Source organism: Ursus arctos, unplaced genomic scaffold (assembly GCF_023065955.2).
Source record: "Ursus arctos isolate Adak ecotype North America unplaced genomic scaffold, UrsArc2.0 scaffold_18, whole genome shotgun sequence".
Lineage (NCBI taxonomy): Eukaryota > Metazoa > Chordata > Mammalia > Carnivora > Ursidae > Ursus > Ursus arctos.
Window position 1 is genome coordinate 55,102,140 of NW_026622852.1, and position 20,153 is coordinate 55,122,292.

Below are 20,153 nucleotides of genomic sequence, written 5' to 3' on the forward strand. Positions count from 1 at the left end.
GTGTGGGGGGGGATGCTCTGGCCAGTGACATCAGTCCTGGCAAGGTCTTTGAGAAGTTCCAGACCCAGGAGGTCTCAAGCCTCCACCCCCCCAACGCCCACACGTGCGTCTGTGCGTCTCAGCACATCTGTTTGGTGAGCCCTTCCAAACCTCGAAGCCCGCACCCCTGAAGGCGGCTGGGGTCCTGTGCCTGGGCTGGGTCTGGGGTGCCTCCACCCCCATGCGCTGTTGGTGTCTCTCAACTGCACATCGCGGGGCTGGGAGACCAGGGAAGCCTCCATTGCTTCGCAAAAGCCTGCTGCCAGCTCCCTGGTGGGCAGTGGCCGGCCCGGCGCTTGTTTATTTATGGCCTGTTACTGAAACGAAGAACCACAGTACCCATTCGTTCACCCCTCCTTGTTGTGATGTGTTAATAGATCAGCCGGGAGCCATAAATTTGCGGGAGCTGCTTTTGCAATCCTGAGTTCTGTTCCTTCTCCCTTGCCCTCTCCACTTCTCGCTGGCTTCCAGCTTTCTCTTGAGATTTATGAGATTCTGGGAGTTTATCTAAATAAGGAGGAAAATAGGCTGGGGGGCGGGGCTGGGTAAGGAGCGGAGGACGTGGAGTTCATCGTAGCGCGAAATCCCAGCTGGTGGTACGTTGGTCGTGTGGCCTCAGGTGGCCACTGCCCCCCGCCCCCAGCCTGTTTCTCCACCTGTAAAGTGGACGTTGTTTAAATAACGTTCATGAGGTACGGGGCGGCGGGGGGAAGCACGGCGCTTAGTATGTGGTCAAGTGCGGGAAAATCGCTTCCTCTGATGTCACGTTTTTGCCGCCACTGTTCACAAATTAAGGCATCATTTCTGGCTTTTAAAAAATGATCACACCTGTTATCTTATTCTTACCTACTTTTTTGGATAGACGAGCTTTAGTGAGATACAGTCTACACGTGGGACAATTCTGGGTTTTGGTATATTCGGAGTTGGGCAACCATCACCACGACTACTTTTAGGATATTTCCAGCATTTTCCAGCATCCCTCCCCCCCCGCTGCCTGCCAACCCCATACTCGTGGGCAGCCGCTCCCATGCCTGCCCCTCACCCACTCTAACCCCTGGCAAGCCCTCGTCTGCTTTCTGGTTTCGGATTTATCTCTTCCAGATGTTTCGTAGAAATGGAATCATATGCTATGTGGCTTTTTGTGTCTGCTCGCTTTCACTCAGTGTAGTGTAGCGGAGGTGCCTCATGTCCTGGGCTTAGGACTTCATTCCATCTTGTGGCTGAATAATGCTCCCTTGTGTGGAAGGACCACCTTTTGCCTGTCCGTCTACCTGCTGATGGACCTTTGGGGTCCATTTCTGTTGCCGGCGATGGTGAGTCACCTCACCGACTTCGATTGCTTTTGAACGTCGTTCACAGGCTCCGGGTCCCCGTGGTTCCCTGGGCCTCCCTGCGGCGCTGACAGCTTCCCCGCACAGAACGGAGCAGTTTTTTCACAGACACACAGCTGCCCTTAGTCACACAGCCATCCAGCCAGAAAATGAGGATTTAAAACCCTCCTGGAAATACGCACCGAGCGGAGCGTGGCAGTGCCGGGCGGGATGGAGCTGCCGTCTGTCTGCTTCTTCTCTGCTGCGGCCCTTCCGCTCTTTCTTCTCCGGGGGTCCCAAGGCTCAGCTTCCATCAAAGCTGCCATTCTGGAAGCTTGCAGACATATTCTCTTGAGTCGTAGGTGTTCACGGTCTTCCGGGATCCAGCGCCGCCTCGTCTGCGGTGGCCCCTTCCTCTGCCCTCAGGGATGAAAGGCCACTGTCTGCTCCCTGGTTGCCCAGGCCTGTCTTTCCTGACGCTGGGTGACGTTGGCGGGGGGCTCTCGGCCTTGGCTGCCGTGAGGGTCGCCAGCAGAGGTCCAGCGCCGGTGTGTCTTCAGAATTCCCTGGCAACTCTGTGGTGCGGTCAGGTTGAGAAGCACGATGTGGGCGAGTCCCTGAGGCCTCCCGGATTTCCATGTGGGCATAGGTGCCAGCCCTCCTGGAGGTGGCTGGGGTGCGCGATGCCTTGCCCCGTGCACGGAGAGGGAAATGGAAGCACACGGGGTGGGGAGACTGGGATCCTGACCTTCCCACTCCCGGGGCTGGGTCCTAACACGCATGTACACACAGACAGAGACATGAACAGACATGGACACACACACATGCATACAAACAAGCACAGACACAGACACACATGCAGACACGAACACGGACACACAGGGACCTGCACGCAGATGGGAGGACATGTTGACATATATACATCAGGCTTCTGGGTCGAGGTCAGGCAGGGCCCTGCTCTCTCTGGAGGGTCTAGAGAATATACTGGGCTCCTCTGTCCTCCGAGTCAATGAGTCCCAAAGGAAAGACAACTAGGAGCTTGAGTGTCATTAAACTCGAAACCATCCACCTGCGTCCACACCCCCCTCCCATCTGTGCACACAGATGCTTTGATAGAATCCAGCTTAGTGTACCTTCTTTTCTGCCTCTCATCGTGGGTATTTTTTTCCCCCATTTACCCATTTTCTTGATTCATTCTGGCCCGTGTCACTTGCTGTTCATTGAAAGGGCAAAATAACATTCCAGGGCGCTCGGCTCTCATGGTTGCTAAGCGGCTCTTCTGTTTGGGGCATGTGCTGCATTGCCAGTTCTCAGTGGTGATCAATGGGCTGTTGGAACGTCTTCCCACAAATGCTTCTCCTTATCTTCTGGGTCATTTCCTTGGGGTATTGCCCCCAAAGCAAACAACTGAGTCCGGGGGTGGGAATGTTCATCCGGTGCTTCCTACCCCGCGCGCCTGTTGCTTGTGAAAAGCCGAGTCGTGATTCGGACCTGCTGTCAGCAGGGTTCACGAGCAAGCCCGTGTGCCCAGGGGCCACGGCAACAGCCACGAGAAAAGGCTCTCGGAGAGACACCAGGCCCTGGCTGTGTGTGACACCGGGCGGCAAAAGACCTGGGGGTCCCGTCCCAGTCTGGTCTCCAACTCTTTGAGCGAATTTGAGCGAGACCCGTCCCCTCTCTAGGCCTCAGTCTTCCTGTCTGAGAAATGAAAGGGTTGGGCAGATGATGGTGGCCAGAGAACTCTTAGTGGCTCTGGTCCCATGATTCAGCCCCGGGATGCTGGGGCGAGGCGGGGTTTCCAGGCAACAGTGTTTGTTTGTGGCTCCGAGGTGTAGCTGGGACAGCTGTGAGTGCTCCTGGCTCGGGTTCCAGCTCCCGGGGGCAGTGGGCCAGGGTCCCACACGGCCAATCCAGACGTATGCAGGGGTGGGGGGGGAGCTGGCAGGGAGGGGACAGCGAGTGGAGGGAGCATCCCAGGGATTGCCCTGAGTGGAGAGTCGGGGCTGCAGCTGGGTCCTGGTGGTCCCGGAGAAAAGCGACTGTCCATGGCCCCCCGTGGGGTCTTTCCCTTGGTGGATGGTCACGGCTCGCACTGCTTCCTGGCCTAGCAGCTCTGAGCTGGGGGCTCATTAGCCTATGGTCAGCAGCTCTCTTTCTGGAAAACAGTCAAGGGCAATGAACTTCAGAACCAAACACTTGGAGCACCTCGGTGGTTGGGAGCATGGTCGCAGCGTCCAAAAGTCAAGTCCGCGTTCTGCCCTGGCCGGCTGGGTGGCCTCGCCTCTCTGTCTTGTCTCAGTTTTGTCCTCTGCGGGAGAGGGTGCTCCTGGTAGGCTCTGTCTGCCTTGCGGGTCCGGCCGTTGGGAGTTTCGGGGGAGAGCGTGCATCGTAGCCGCTGAGGCCTACGTGGCACACAGGAGGCGCTCAATCATTGACGGCCCTGTGTTGGACTGGCTGGGCTGTTCCTCGGACTCACGGGGATGGCACGTTCTCCCGCTCTCACCTAGGTCATGTTTGGCCCTTTCGTGGGTATCAGGCCCCGCTTCCTAAATTCTCCAGACTGGTTTTTCCAGCTGGGGCCTCCTTACAAGGTTCTGTGGTGTGACCCCAGCAAGGAGATGAGGGTCAGAGCGGCCATCGGTGGGTGAAGGTGCGGGCCGACTAGAGCCTCACCTGAGTCCCAGCAGACGCAGGACCCACCTGGGCATGTGGCGGGCAAACGTGGGTGAGGACCAGGCCTCTGGCGGGCGACTGTGAGGGGTCCTGTTCGTTGGACAGCCACCGGTCCTCCTCCCGAAGGCTCTGCGCTCATGCAGTGAGCTCGGAAGAGCGGCAAAGGGCCCTTTAGAAACGGGGGCAGCAGGAGGAACAACAGGGGACACGGCCAGAGGGACGGGGTGTAAACAAGCCACGTGGCCTCTGAGCAGCCCGAGGACGGGAGCATTTGCTCTACCCCTGCGGCAGCCGCCCCACCCTGACCCCAGGCTCTTTGTCGAGTGAGTGAATGAATGAGCAGGTGGCTGAACTGGGCTCCGTGCAGGTCAGAGCAGGGCACGCGTCAGGGAGGGCTTCGCGGAGGAGCGGGAGCATGTGCTGCCTTGGAGGGGGTCTGGAGGGCAGGAGAGTGCCCTGGAGACCAGGCTGGGGGGGACACGGTGTGAACGAAGGTGGGGAAGGGAGTGTGTGCACGTGGACAGCTGGGACTCACCATCATGTATTTATTGAGCACCTACTGTGGGCCAGGGCCTGCGTTAAGGGCTGGGGACAGGGCAGGAACCTGGCCCCTCGACTTGCGGAAGCATCAGTATCAACAAGGGACCACAAGTGTGATGAATGTCATAATGGCTCCCAGATCCTGTAACCAGACGCAGGGCATCGCCCGGGGCAGTAGGGGCGGCTTCCCTGAGCCACAGAGAATGAGAGGGCGCTGGACGGGTGACCCTGAGGGAGGCTGCCGCCCAGGTGTGTGCTGGGAATGCGGCTGACGGTGTAGCCCGGCTCTTGGTTTGATTCTGAGCACTTTCTATCAGGTGCCCTTTGGTCTCTCTGGGCAGGTAGGTCCCCCCTTGAAGCTCCAAGAGCCAGAGGGACCCGGCAGAGTAGGTGGGCCCCTCTCAGATCCGACCCCCAATCCATGTGTCTCTGTGAACCTTGCAGCTGCAGCCAACAGGGACAACTTGGGCCCAGTGCATGTCATAAACAGGAAATTCCCCTGTTCTCATCTGGGTGCTTCGGGGAGCCATCTGGCTGCTCACAGCACGATGGAAGGGCTGCTGCTGATCACGTCACACAATGTAGTGGTGGTGTTCTCCCCACTTCCTCCCACCTCTCCCCGGCCCCCACCCCCAGGCTGCAGCTGCCAGACCTGCGGAGCCTCTGAGAAAGGGGAGGGAGAGCTGGGTCACAAGCCAGTGTTGGGGGGGGGGGGTGCTGGGCTGGGACAGGCAGCTGTGGGATTCCATGGGCTGCACCTACCTGCCTTGAGGCATCAAGGCAGGAGGCCTTCCTGGAGGAGGTGATGTCAGTATTGAAGGTTGAGGTGTAATCCAGGTGAGCAGGCGGTGGAAGAGTGCCCTGGGTAGAAAGAACAGCATGTGCAAAGGGGTGGAAGTGAGATGAACCTGGTCCCTCTAAAAAGAACGGTGGTCCAGCAGGGGTGGGGGTGGGGGACTGGTCCGTGTAGGTCCACACAGCCCAGGACACTGTGCTTGGGTTTGGGGCAGCAAGGAGTGGGCAGCCACAGAGGGCTTTAAAGCAAGGCAGTGATATGGCCATTTTGTCAGTGACAGCGACTCAGCTGCATGGGGCAGGCACTGGGTCCTTTGGCCTCTGCTAGGCCTCGGCTTGTCCATCTGTAAGATGGATTCTCCCTTCATCCCATTTTTCCTTTGTGATAAAGCAAGCTGAGTTCCTTTTCTGGGAAATGACCTGGGGCTGGTCCTAAGAAAGACAAGCTCCCTACCTTCACTGTTGGGAATTTTCCACTTTGGAAAAATTCTTTTATTATCTTTTTCCGGAAGCTTCTACTTCCTATCCTTTAAAGGTCTTGTTGAGGGAGAGAGAGAGCAAGGGGCTCTGTGGCTCTAAAGTTCTCAGAACTAGAAGGCAACTTCTGAATAAAGGAATCCAGAGCTGCCTCTTCAGATATGAAGAAATCAGGGTTCAGAGACATCGCCCGGCTGCCTGAGATTGCACAGCATGTCTGTAGCAGAACCAGACTTCGGATCCTGAACTCCAGTCCCCATCCCAGACCTCTTTCCCCTGAGCCACGCTGTCGCCATTTTGCCAGCCGAGGTTTGCAGCGAGGCCCTGGGAAGGAGGGAACCGTGTCGCTGCCCCCAGTGTGAGTGAGTGTATGCTCCAGCCTCAAAATGATTTGGTTGGTGGATGTCAACATTATTTAATTAAAAAAACAACCACTGTAGATAAGAAAAACCAAGCCAGGGAAGTGGTGCCATGGGCTGGGGGGGGGGCATTCCCCTGTCACTGGGACGAATCAGGATCTAGGCGGTGTTTTTCCTCCCTTGGAAAGATTAAGCGACGCGCTCAGGGCAGCCCAGCTGATTGGAGACTGGCGATGAGAACCCAGACACTGTGGTTGTTGACTGAACACTCACTATGCCCCAGACACAGAGGCTTCATGTCACTTCACGTTCACCAGCAACTGTGACTCCACATGACGACACAGTCTTAGGGAGATGGAGTCCTTGACCCTAGGTCAGCCTGAAAGAAGCAGACAGCTGCTTCACACGGGGCCACTTGCTGCCAAAGCCTTGCTCCCGTCTGCTCTGCCATGCTGCTCCCCAGGTCGGGGCACTTCCTCATGTCCCTGGGCGGTGGTCCCAAGGGATGGTTCCCTGACCACCTGCCTCAGAGCCTCCTAGGGCCTTGGTAAAACGCCCACTCCTGCCCCACCCCGCATCAGAGTCTCAAGGTGGGGCTGGGGATCTGCGTGTTTCACACGAAGCCAGGAGATTCTGATGAGAAGCTGAGCCCTGCAAGGCACTGGGAGGCAGTCGGTGCCGCTGAGAGCTGACAGTGTATGAGCCGTGGCCCAGGAGTCCTGCCCCCGTGCCTGCAGGACACATAGAGCGGAATGTGCAGAGCTCTGGTGGTGGAAGAGAGAGAGAGAGGGGAGGGAGGAAGGGAGGGAAGAAAAAAAATCTAAATATTTAAGTGTCCACCAAAAAGGAACAAGTTCATGAATTGTGTTATGATCACGCGGGGGAATAGTATACAGCAGTGAAAGATGAATGACTTAGACCTACACACATACATGTGAAGCCATTTATATGAATGTTTTAAACAATGCAAAACTGTATCGCATATTGTTTGCGCATGCGCTGTCATCACCATGGTAACAGCTGTCCTTCGCTGAGTACCTTTCTGCTCTGGGCACCGTGCAGTGCATTAAGCCATTCCATTCTTTCAATGACCCTGTGAGGGTTAAGCGCTACTATTGTCTTCAGTTTCCGGAATGAGACAACGGAGGCACAGAGAGGTTAAATGTCTAGATCAACCTCACACAGCAAGTGTGTGGCCGAACAAGGTTGGACCCTGGTGTTCTGGCCCGGTCCCAGGGCTCTGAGGCCACCACCCAGCGTGTCGCTTACAGCTGTCCTCAGAGAACTTGCACGAAGTGGCTGCTGGGTGCTCCGTGGGAGGTGACTGCTGTCCAGGGGGCTTATTACCCCACCTTACAGTTGGGGAGACAGAGGCCCAGCAGGGCAAAAGTAGTAGCCCGAGTTGCATAGAGAGTCCGTTGCTGGCGATGTTGACCTGTTCGAGTAGCGCATGCCCGGCACTTTGCTCGCAGCTGCCTGGGAGAGGGGGACTATTGTCACTTCCATGTTCAGAGGAGGAAACCAAGGCTCAGCAGAAAGGGGAGGGGGGCCCAGACCTGTGGGGCTCTCAAGCCGAGCTATATACTAGGAGCACAGCCTGAGGGGCTGGCCTTTGGGGTCCCCCGCCCCCGTGCTGGCCACTTGCTATTGGGGCCAGCTGGGGCCAGGGCTGCAGCTGCCCTCCTCGATTTATGGGGACAGGGGCTTCACGGAGCCAGCACATATGGGCTGGTGACATCATGTCTGCAGGGGCCCCTTAGGGTCCAGCCCAGCTGCAGGAGTCTGGCCGGGGGTCCCCGATCCGTTTGGGATGGGGGCCGGGTGACTTTAGCAAGGTGGGCCAGATTGGGGAGGGCAATGATGGGTGGCCTCCACGGCTTCCTCCAGAGGGCCCAGCCCAGTGCTGGACAACAGAGCCCCAAACAGCACCGGATTCCGAGTCTGGCCGGCCCTGGCACTTAGCCGAAGAGGGCCTCTGGGCTGGCAGCTTCTCCCTGGAAGCCGTGGGAAGGGCAAGCAAAGGGGGCCTCATCCCCTGCCTGAGGATAGGGCGTGCAGTAGATGAGGGGGAGTGACCAAGATTCCACGTGGAATCTGTTCACCAGCCCCAGACACAGGCCTTCTTAGTATGTCCATTTTCCAGATAAGGAAACAGAGGCCCCAAGAGGGGAAGGGATTTGTTTTACCTAGCGAGGAAGAGTTTGGAGTATGGACCCGACCCCACACTGTGGATTCGTAGTCCAGTGCTCTTTATGTCTTAGACCAGTTGGGTGGGACCTGGCCCAGGCCCGGAAGTGGAGGCGGGGCAGGGGGAGGACTGAAGGGTGGGTGGGCGGTAGACACAGGCTTCCTGGGGGAAGGCTTCCTGGGGGAGGTGGCTGGTTCAAGTTGGGTCTTGAGGTCCTTCCAGCGGGGATGGGGTTGTTTGTGGTCTCACCAGTGCCCCTCACTCCTGCAGGCACCGCCTCCTCCCGTCAGGCTCCCTGCGTCTGGCGCAGGCCCAGGTGGGTGACAGTGGTCCCTACAGATGCATAGCCAGTAACCCTGCAGGGTCCGCCTCTCGGCGCTACGTCCTCCAGGTGCAAGGTAGGCCCGTGCTGGTGGCCTGGGTCTCACCCATGGCCCTATCCTTCCCTCTGTGTTTCTTAGGCCTTCTCCATGCCCTTCCCCTTCTGCAGGCTGGGCTCTGTCACCTCTTCATGGGAGCCCTCCAGTGTCTCCTCCCCTCACCTCTGCATCCTACCTCCCTCCAGTCCCTGTGTCTCTCCTCATTCCCTTTCTCCCTTCCCCCGTACCTTTGGTTGGGATGCCCTGAGAACAGAGGACAAGGCCCAGGGCAGGCCTAGGGCGGCGGGGACTTAGAAGTCAGGAGGGGGACCCATGAAGGGACATTCCCCTGGGTGTCTGGGTCCCACCCACAGAAGCTAGCCGTAGAGTCGCTCCACCAAAAAGACAGGGAGCTTGTCATCTCCCAAAGCTCCAGGGAAGTACTGAAGACAGCAGTCAGCCAGCTCTGGCCCTCGGACCCCATCTGACCCATTTCCTGGTTTCATATGGCCCACCAGTGAAGAACGGTGTCCACATTTTTAATTGGGAAAAACCCCAAATAATATTTTGCGACATGTGAAAATTACACGAGATTCAGATTTCGGTGTCCGTAAAACCAGCTTTCTTGGAGCACGGCCTCACACGCTCCTTTGCATGTGGTCTGTGGCTGCTTTCATGCCACGGTGGCTGGTTGAGTAGCTGAGAGACAGACCATCTGGCCTGGGAAGCCTGAAAGATTTACTCTCTTGCCTTTTACAGAAAAAGCGACCCCTGATCTAAGCTAGCATCCCATTTCCCGGGTGGGCGGGCTGAGGCTCGGTGGGGGGGTCAAAGTTTTGCTGTGGGTTTGCATGAGCATCTGAGAGACGTGGCGGGGGGGGGGAGGTGACAAGTAGGGCCTCAGAGTTGGGAGGACTGGATTTTAATCCTGCCTCCACTGCTGACCGGCTGTGTGACCTTGGCCAGCCGCTTGGCCTCTCTGAGCCTTGGTTTCCTCCTCCGTGAATCGGGGGCCACAGTAATGCCCATCCCATGGTTGTCGGAAGGGGAGGGAGCACAGTGGCACTCAGCACAGGGAAAGCTGTTATTGTTTTCAGCTGGCGTGGGGGTGGGCGGGGCGTGCGCACGCTCGCGCTCCTGGACATCGAGGCCCTGGGGGACCTGGGCCAACAGAGCCGGGCAGGCTCCAGCTCCTATCAGCTGAGGGAGTGGGTGACTCTGGTCAATCACATAACCCTTCCGAGCCTCAGTTTCTTCATCTGCAAAATGGGCACGGTATCACCTGCCTGTAGGAAAGACCGAATGCGATGGAGGAGATGTAAATGTGGTAGAAACGAGTACCTACATCTTCCCCAGCCCAGGGGAGGGAGGACGTGGAGGTGTGGGGGGAGGGGAGGAGGGGGTTGGGGGGTGGATAGGGGAGGTGGATGGGGGGAGAAAGCAGCCGAGCACTGAGGAGCGATTTTGTGGTGAGAGCACGTGTGTTCAGGTGAAAGGCCAGATTTTGTTCACTTTGGGGGGGGTCCACGTGGGGTGTCCTGCTGTTCTTTCCTGACAGCCTTAGCCCCCCCCCCCACGGTGATTTCTTCTGGTTGGTGATATCCAGAAGGGAGGGCAGGCGGGTCATCTCTGTGGGTCTGGGCTCTGCGACCCCCACCTGGGACCCCGTGACCTGACACCCCTCCCCGGGGCCCTGTCAGTGCCCCCTCAGGTACAGCCAGGCCCGCGGGTCCTGAAGGTGCTGGCAGGAGAGATTCTGGACCTGAACTGTGTGGCCGAGGGCACCCCGGAGCCCCAGCTGAACTGGTCCAAGGACGGGGCGGCCCTGCAGGGTGGGGGGCCCGAGGGCTCTGTCCATTTCTCCGCCATCCAAACCTCTGACGCCGGGCTGTACCGCTGCGAGGCCTCCAACAGTGCCGGCGTGGATACCTGGGAGCTGGAGCTCCGGGTGCTGGGTGAGTCTCCCCTGAACCCCAGAACTCACCCCTCCCCACCTCCCCCGACAGCAGCCTGGGCTTCTGAGATGCGTGACCCCTGCCTTCCTCCCAGCCTCCAGTCTCCTGAGGCCGTGGGGCTGTCCCGTGTGGGGGAGCCTGATGGGTACCCTGCCCTCTGGTGTGGACGGAAGGTTCCATGAGGTCGTGATCAAAGAGCAGGGGCCCTGACCGTGGTTCGGCTTCTAGTCCACTTCCAGCTGGACAACTGTAAGCCAGTCAGTTCCACTCTGTAACCCTCAGTATTCTCCCTTGGAAAATGGGCCCAATAATATGCGAGGAGTCAGTGAGAGAATGTGTGTGAAGTACCCTGGTGCCCGGAGAGGTCTGGATCAGTGGTCCCTCGTTTGCACTATTATGAATTTGGCTTTTTAAAAGATTTTATTTATGGGACGCCTGGGTGCCTCAGATGGTGAAGCGTCTGCCTTTGGCTCAGGTCATGATCTCAGGGTCCTGGGATCGAGCCCCGCATCGGGCTCCCAGCTCAGCAGGGAGTCTGCTTCTCCCTCTGCCTCTGCTTGTGCTCTTTCTCTCTCTCTCTCTCATATAAATAAATAAAATCTTTTAAAAAATAAATAGAGATTTTATTTATTTAAGAGAGGGAGGTGGGAGGAGCAGAGGGAGAGGGACAAGCAGACTCCGTGCTGAGTGCAGAGCCCGATGTGGGGCTCAATCCCACCATCCTGAGATCACAACCGGAGCCGGAATCAAGAATCAGTCAACCAGCTGAGCCACCCAGGTGCCCCTCACTATTTCAAAATTAAAACAAACCGGGGCAGCTGCAGCTGGAGGGGAGTGAAGGGCAGGACGGTGCCAGACTCCACCTCCCAAGCCCCTGGGGTCTGTGTGGCCTGGTGGCTTCTCTGTGGACCACCCGCTGGGAGGTGGGTCAGCATCAGGGGCCCAGAGGCTGAGGGCCTTATGCCCGGCTGGGTTCTCCACTGGCCCTGGGTGTAAGTATGGCCATGTTGTCTCCCCCCAGAGCCGCCGCACTGGGAGGCCGATGAGACCAGCGGCCTGCTGGAGAGAGTGGCCGGAGAGAACGCCAGCCTGCCGTGCCCGGCCCGAGGTGATGCTGGGCCCAGGGTGGGCTGGGCTGGGAAGGAGCGCCCCTTACATGTCAGCGCCCTGGGTCACACACTGTGGGCAATGCCCACGGGTTATGGGGGGCTAGGGGGTCTTCACTCTCAGCCAGGCCATGCCAGGCATTTTATCCTATCGACAACCCTGCAGGGTGGGTATTAGTGTTCGCTTTTTTTTTTTTTTTTTTTTTTTTTACAAGGGGCAATCTAGGTCCAGAGGGGTTTAAGCAACTGGTCAGAGGTCACACAGCCAGGAGGTGACTCACAATGTGTGGTGCGGTTTGACTCTGGTCCTGAGTGCCCCTTAAGCCCCAGCCCCTCCAGGAATGCTACAGCTCGGCCACGGGCAGCCTGAAGGTCCTGGGACTGGGGCTCAGAGATCCCTGCTGCTCCTCAATCCCACCCCAGACTTCCTAGCAGAGGATGGATTCACGTGGCCCTAGGCAGACTAGCCCTTTGGGGGCCCCGTTGGGGGCAGCAGCACAGTGTGGGGCCAAGATAGCCGCCTCCGTGGTCAGCTGCCCCATGCTAAACCCTGCTTTGGCCCCCTCTAGGCCGGGTACTATGGGGCAGTTTATACCTTCTGTCGGAGCCTCCGTTTTCTCATCTGTACAGTGGGGTCGTTCTGGTTCCTCCATGCAGGACGGCTAGGAGGGCTCAGGGGGACAGCAGGAGTTTCGGGTCCCAGCACCGTGCCCGGCACACGGTAGAGGCTCAGAGAAATGTGTTTGGTTGGGCATCTGGGTCTGAGGAGCAGGTGGCAGCTTACAAAAAGTCTGGAAGGAGCCGGGAGAGCTGGTTCTAGTCTCCACGTCACTTCTCGTGCCAGGAGCCCAGGGAAGTCCCTGGAACAGGCCCGAGGGAGGGGCAGGTAGGAGGCAGGCACTGGGTGGAAGCGCTGGGAACTTCCTGGGCTCCTTTCTGAGACCCCGCCACCTGGAGGGGTGACGGTCCACCCTCGGCCAGGGCGCCACCTTGTGCCCGTCTCTGGTCACAGCAAGCAGCCATTATGCAGTCAGGGGAGGTGGGAGGCAGGGGTGGACCCAGCCAGTGGCCTGCCTGCCCCGGGTGCCCTCATCATCCGTGGTCAGTCAGCAGCCTGTCCTCTGGGCCAGACTTCAGCTGAATCAGCATAACCCGAGCCCCCTCTGATCTGATAAACAGCACTTGCGCCCCAGGCTGCCCTTGGCCTTCTTCCTTTCAAGCAGGGAGCTGCCTGGCGGGCAGTGTTGGGCGCCGGCATTCACCAGCTGTGTGACCTTGGGCTCGGAGGGCCAAGGAGAAAGTGCCAAGCCCAGTGCCTGGAATGCGGGAGCCCTGGTACCTGCGGTGGGTGACACCACCCGCCTGCTCCTTGTGGGGTGGGACGGGAAGGCCAGGAGCCTGGCTGCTGCCTTGCTGGTGATTTGGGACACATCATTTCTCCTCTCTTGGCCCCTGTGAAACAGGAGTGGGGAGGTGATTTTCACGACAGTTCTGAGTGCCCTGGGGTCTTCCCTGGGCGGTTCTGTGCTTGGAGCTCATCAAGGGGTTAGATGTTTTGCATTTAATAAAAAAGTTCCAGGGTTCAAAACTCAATGTCCCTCCAGGTCAGCAGCTCTGAAGTCCTGGGCCCTGGCGTGGTGGGAGGACGGGAGTGGTGTGGGCCTCTCTGGAAAAACTGAGGAGCTGGGAGGGGCATCGTGTGCTGTGGAGTGTGTGTGGTGTGTGGTAGATATGTGTGTGGTGTGTATGTGCTAGAGTGTATGTGTGTGGCATGGGGTGTGTGTGTGGTGTGGTGTTTGTGTGTGTGGTGTAGACGTTGTGGTGTGTGGTGTGTGTGTTGTGTATGTGTAAATGTATGTGTGGTATGTGTGTGTGGTATGTGTGTCTGGGTGGTGTGTATATGTGGTGTGTACATACGCATGTGCATATGTTGTGCTATGTGTGTGGTGTGTGTGGCGTGGTGCGTGTTTACAGGTGGTGTGTATGTATATGTGTGCATGTGTGTTGCATATGTATGTTGTGTGTGTGATGTGTGTGTGGTTTTGTGTGTGTGGTGTGTGTGTGGTGTGTGTGTGTTGTAGACGTTGTGTTGTGTGGTGTGTGTGTTGTGTATGTATGTGTGTGGTGTGTGTGTGTATGTGTGTATGTTGTGTGTGTGGTGTGTATATGTGTATGTGTGCGCATGCGCGCGGTGTGGCGCGTGCACGTGGTGTGGCGCGCTCGTGCGCACAGTGGGGAGCAAGTCCCCCGGCAGTGGGAGGCTCCGGCGGGCTCTCGGGCAGGCACGGAGTGTGACGCGCGTGGGTGGGCAACGACCCTCCTTGCCCTCAGGGTGACAGGCAGAGTCCCAGAACTGCAGGCAGAGCGGTCGGTGCAGGGGGTGGGCCGGGGACCCTCCAGAAGGAGATGACCCCTAGGATGCCTTGGCTGTGCCAGGTCCGTGCCCGTCCAACGGGGGGCCTACCCCTTCCTCCCGCGGCTGAGGATAAACGAGCGAGCGAGGCGGGAGAGCTCGTGTCTACAGAGAGAGCGAGCATGGGGCTTTGAGTTAGCCCACGTGGATTCGCCTGCACTGGGGGTCCCAGTGACCAATGCTGGCCGTGAGGGAGGGGAGTGACGGAGGTGGGAGCGTGCTATTCTCGGAGTTTGGGGAGTGCCCCCCTCCTACGTGGCGCCGGGGAAGAAGGGGACAGGTGAGGGCTTTTGTCCTGACGTCATCCAGCACGTTAGCAGGGTGGAGGCACGTGTGACCCCAGCTCCGCTGTGACCACCGGGCACCGCTGCCTACCAGGTGTGTGTGCCGCTCGGGAGGCCGGGTCATCCCCGCAACATCGATCAGAGGACACCACGGTGCGCCCGGCCCCAGGGGGGCAGCCGTGTATTCCATATCGTCTGTGCGCCAGGCCACGTGAGCCCGCAGCCTGGTAGCAGAGCTGGACCTTGGGCAGTGCAGCGTAAGCAGTGTCCGAGAACGGAGTCCAGGGCGATTGTGGGGCTCACGGTGGGGCTGGGGGGGTTGTGGCCAGCAGTGCCAGGCCCCGTGCCTGTGGCGGGGACAGCTGCCCAGCCCAATCTTCACGCTCGGACCAGGTGCCGAGCACAGCAGGCTCGCTCATTCATTTAGTGCCCCCTGGGTGCCGCGCCCTGGGCTTGCAGCAAAGACCCTGGCCCTTGTGGGGGAGGTGGGTGGTAGACAAAAGAAATCGAAGTAAAGACATCCTGTGCGTGGTAGAAAGTTGGGGGTGATTGGCAGAAAGGAGCGCGGGGCAGCTAATGGGGCTGGGGTATGATTCTAAATGATGGGACCTCTTTGAGAAGGGAACCGGGAAGAGGGCTCTGGGCCCTTGCCTGTGGCACTCGGGGGCCCGGGAGACCAGTGGGCCTGCAGCAGGTGGGAGCTGCTCCTGCCAGCCTGGGAGGTGCTTGGAATCACTGCTGGAGGGTCAGCGACATCTGCGCAAGGCGGGGAACGTGGGTGCAGAGGGGAAAGAGGACAGGGTGCTCATGCTGATGACTCCATGTGCCCTGCCAGGGACGCCCAAGCCACAGGTCACATGGCGGAAGGGCCCATCCTCAGAGCCCCTGCGTGGCCGGCCGGGCCTGGAGGTGCTGGATGACGGCTCCCTGTTCCTGGCCTCAGTTTCTCCCTCTGACAGCGGAGACTATGAGTGCCAGGCCACCAATGAGGCAGGCTCCACGTCCAGGAGAGCCAAGCTGGTGGTCTATGGTAAGCAGGGACCTCAGAGTAGGGGATGGCTTGTACACACCTCCCAGTGGCACCCAGGACGCCCAGGTGCGACGGCACCATCTCCCCAGGGCCCAAGAGCTCACGGTGGGGCAGGCTGCGAGCCACCCTGGCTTGCTATTTAATGACTTGCCTGGGAAGTTTGTTTCAAAGATATACCAGGCCCCACCTTCAGAGAATACAACTCGGGGGTCCTTCCCAGGTGACCATGACAACAGGTTGTAAGTAGAACCAGATAGATCTGGGGGCTCCGGCCTCTTGCAAAGCCGAATGTTAGAGAAAGTGGCACAGTGCTCAGGGACTAGGGGGGCACGTGGGTCCCAGTGTGGGCTGCTGAGGCATTCCCAGGTCCACATGGCTCCTGGTGGCCAGATCAGGGACTGCGGTGGGCATCCTGGGACCCCAGAATCTGGGGAAGGGCAGGAGTTGGGACTGCCTGTCCAGGCCAGGAAGAGCAGCCCAGAAGGGGTCTGGGTAGCTGTGGCTCTCCAGGGAGGGGACAGCTTCTCTGCTTCTCTTTGCTCCCAAGTGCCCCCTAGCATCCGGGAAGACGGGCGCAGGGCCAACCTGTCAGGCATGGCCGGGCAGTCCCTGACTTTGGAGTGTGACGCGAATGGCTTTCCAGCCCCTGAGATTGTGTGGTTCAAGGATGGGCAGCCGGTGGGTGTCCTCTGGAGGGGCTGGGCTGTGGGTGGGATTTGGATAGGGTATGGACCTTCTGGATGGGTTCCTGCATGTGCCGGTTGTGGCAAGGAGATGTGACAGGTGCTCTGGGTAATGCACTGGGCAGTGGAGGACTGCGTTCCCACAAAGAACCCTGGGGGGCTGCATGGTGGAGGGGGCATGGCACTTTTGGGAGTCAGAAGCCCCAGTTTCCAAGTCACCGACTGGCTCTCTGGGCCTCAGGTTCTTACTGCTGATGCTGGGGAGTGGCCAGATCCCTCTCACCAGTTCCATCTGACCTCTCCTGCCCAGATCCCTGAGACGGGCCATTACCGACTCCTGGACAAGCCCCGGGCCCTCCACTTTCCCAGGATCCAGGAGGGTGATTCTGGCCTCTATTCCTGCCGGGCGGAGAACCAGGCTGGGACTGCCCAGAGGGACTTCGATCTCCTCGTGCTCAGTGAGTGAGGCCTGAGCCCCTACCCTTTTGTGGGGGCTGGGGAGGAGGGGGACTTCGACTGCTGAGTGTCAGGGTCACAGAGGGGCCCACAACAGACCCCGTCCCTGTCCTCACAGAGCTCTCGGGACAGACATTAGACAGTCACATGATTAACCCTGTAATTAGTGTTGTGTTACGTGCTACAAAAAAGTCATATCAGGAGCTGAGAAGGTACAGAGCGGGGTCCCAATCCAGCCGGAGATCTTCAAGGGAAGGACAGATGGGGAGGGAAGTGTGCAGCAGTCTGCAGATCCGCGCAGATGAAGGCCCACCACAGGGCCTTTGCCTGTGCAGGATTTGAAGAGTTGTCACCCCTCTGCCCCTCGCCCCCCAGTCCCTCCTTCCGTGCTGGGAGCCGGGGCTGCCCAGGAGGTGCTGGGTCTGGCTGGTGCAAAGGTGGAGCTGGAGTGCTGGACCTCGGGGGTCCCCGCGCCCCAGGTGGAATGGACCAAGGACGGGCAGTGAGTGGTCTTCCCGGTGGATGGCATGGCATGGTGGAGGGGGGCCTTTGGGAGGGCGAACTCAGCAAGGAAGCTTGACCAGCATCACGTGTGCCCCCCAGGACCCAGGCAGCAGAGGGCAGCATGGGACACCTCCCGCCCCCACCTGCCGTGACTCAGGGGACACTCCTCTCTCCCCCCCCGGCAGGATTTTCTCATTACTTAGCCAGTCTTGCTTTTTGTTGTAAACTTTTTGTTTTTGTTTTTGTTTTTAGGTAGAATTCACAACAAAATATAAAATCAACCATTCTGAAGTGCACACGTCACTAGTATTTAGTACACACATAGTGGGGCACACCATCGGTCGCCTCTCTCTAGTTACCAGAACATTTCATTGTCCCAAGAGGGGACCCCATACCCATCAGCCCCCGGCAACCACTAGTCTGCTTTCTCTCTATAGATTTGCCTGTACTTCAGATAAATTCCATGCAGTCATATAGTACGTGTCCTTTTGTGCCCGGCGTCTCTAACGTAACACACAGTTCTTGGGGGTTCTTCCATGCTAGAGCAGGGACGGGTTCAGGCACATCTCAGAGATGCCACACCTTCGGCTCCAAACCACCGCAAGAGAGCAAATCTGGCAATAAAGCGAATCAAATGAATTTGTTGGTTTCCCAGCGCGCACGAAAGTCACGTGACACTCCACTGCGGTCTGTTGAACATGCAACAGTATTGTGTCTAAAAAACAATGTGCCTCCTTGGGGCGCCTGGGTGGCTCAGTGGGTTAAGCATCTGCCTTTGGCTCAGGGCATGGTCCCGGGGTCCTGGGATCGAGCCCTGTGTCGGGCTCCTTGCTCAGCGGGGAGCCTGCTTCTCCCCCTCCCTCTGCCTGCTGCTCTGGCTACTTGTGCTCTCTTTCTCTGTCAAATAAATTAATAAAATCTTTAAAAATAAAACACAAAAAAAATAAGATGTTTTAAAAAAAATAGCTGATTGCTAGAAAGTGCTAGCCATCATCTGAGCTCTCAGCGAGTCGTCATCACGCGTAACAAATAGATGTTACAAATCACAGCTCAACAAATATAATAATAATGAGGGAGTTTGAAATAGTGTGAGAATGGCCGAAATCGTGACATGGAGACACGAAGTAAGCCAGTGCCATTGGAAGAATGGTGCCAACAGGCTGGCTCGATGCAGGTTTGCCCCAAAATGTCAATGTGTAAGAAACACAGTATCTGCACTGCATAAAAACGTGAGGTGCGCCTGCACTTCGTGTCTTTTCATGGCCGAGCAACATTCCACTGTAGGCATTCCTCGGTGGACGGGCACCTCTCCAGTGACATCGCTTTTCACCAGTGGCAGGCCCCCCTCTGCGCAGCCCAGCCCTAACTGCTGGTGTTCTCATGACCGCCCTGCCAGGCCCGTCCTCCCAGGAGACCCTCGAGTCCAGCTCCAGGAAGACGGCCAGGTTCTCAGAATCACCAGCAGTCACCTGGGGGACGAGGGACGGTACCAGTGTGTGGCCTTCAGCCCCGCCGGCCAGCAGGCCAAGGACTTCCAGCTCAGAATGCAGGGTGAGCTGTCCCCCACGACCCCCCCCCCCCCCCAGCCTCGGCTGCCTGCTGCATGGAGGGAGGACGGGACAGAGAGGGGAGGAGGAGTCTTCTGGGCCAGTAAGGCTGGGGGGAGGGATAGGGAATCTGGCCCAGCGGTCCCAAATCCCATTGTCCCCAACCCCAGCTTTACAGCTTTCCTATTCCTGATCCTGCTCAGAATGATCGTTTCTTTAAGTCGAGTCCCTCGTCTTACATGGAAAAATACTTATTTAAAAGGATATTTAATATCTCAACTGTAAGTGGGAAACCAGGGCCACCTGGCCTTCAGGGAAGAAGCTGTGAAAACAAAAGCAGCAAGAGAGCGCTGATACAGAAAGTACTAGAAGGGTTACCTATACAGTCTACCGCCAAACCCCGCCTTTCCCTTTGTTGTAATCAGGCTGGAAGGAGTTTGGGAAGGGCGGAGCTGTTCAGTCCTGAAATGCAGTGCTATTTCATGCTGTGCCCACACGGCCCCAGGACCACCGTGGGTGTCACCAGTGGTGAACCCCTGATTTTGGAGACTGAGAGCCAGAGAGGGGAAGTGACCTGTGCCCGGTCATGCAGGGAGTTAGAGGCAGAGTGGGTCCAGAGCCCAGACCTGTGGTTCCTCTGGCAACTCCACACCTCTTGTGATGACCGGGTCCCACATCAGCAGGTCCCGAGAGGCCTGTCCCCATCTGTCCCCAGGCCCTCTTCTATCCCCATGCCCCATGCATTCCACACCTCGCGGTAGGAGCCAGTGACACGTGAAGAGCTTGTGGGCCACGGGCATGTGATTACCACTCTGGGGTTGGGACACCAGCCACCTTGGGGAGGCTCCCTGTGACCAGCACTCCCCGTTGTCCTTCTCAGCGCCTCCCACCATCTGGGGCTCCAACGAGACGAGTGAGGTGGCCGTCATGGAGGGCCGCCCGGTGCGGTTCTTGTGTGAGGCCCGAGGAGTGCCTGCTCCTGACATCACATGGTTCAAGGATGGGGCCTCCCTCCCACGCAGCACTGAAGCTGTCTACACCAGGGGAGGCCGGCAGCTGCAGCTGGCGAGGGCCCGGGGCGTGGATGCCGGCACCTACACCTGCCAGGCCAGCAACCCCGTGGGGGTCACAGAGAAGAGCACCAGGCTGGAGGTTTATGGTGAGCGGCCAGGGGTTGCCCTGAGCAGCAGTCAGCTGGGGTGGGCAGTGCCGGGGTGGGGGTGGGCCTGTCTTCAATAGTCGCCGAGGGGGAGTGGCCAGAGGCCCAGGATAATAAGACTAGAGTTCCCTGGGGAGAATGGCCATCTTGGCTTATCCAGCTTCCCTCACTCAGACAGGGAGGCTGCTGAGGCCCGGGGATGGAAGGGCCTGTCTGGGGGCCCAGGCAGAGTCAAGGGGAGAATGCACATTTCGCTCTGGGGTTAGCGCTTTCCAG

General features: G+C 58.3%; 1 protein-coding gene across 4 annotated transcripts in view; it reads left to right on the plus strand.

Annotated features, from left to right (window-relative positions):
* HMCN2 (hemicentin 2) overlaps positions 1-20,153 on the plus strand; it is a 149,405-nt gene that overhangs the window by 58,045 nt on the left and 71,207 nt on the right. For all 4 annotated transcript variants that reach the window (XM_057313385.1, XM_057313386.1, XM_048223413.2 and 1 more), the window contains 9 exons: positions 8,652-8,779; positions 10,441-10,695; positions 11,717-11,803; positions 15,334-15,528; positions 16,076-16,206; positions 16,522-16,669; positions 17,043-17,169; positions 18,568-18,722; positions 19,599-19,877. In XM_057313385.1, the coding sequence (XP_057169368.1) occupies positions 8,652-8,779; positions 10,441-10,695; positions 11,717-11,803; positions 15,334-15,528; positions 16,076-16,206; positions 16,522-16,669; positions 17,043-17,169; positions 18,568-18,722; positions 19,599-19,877 (1,505 nt within the window). The remainder of the gene's footprint in view (positions 1-8,651; positions 8,780-10,440; positions 10,696-11,716; positions 11,804-15,333; positions 15,529-16,075; positions 16,207-16,521; positions 16,670-17,042; positions 17,170-18,567; positions 18,723-19,598; positions 19,878-20,153) is intronic.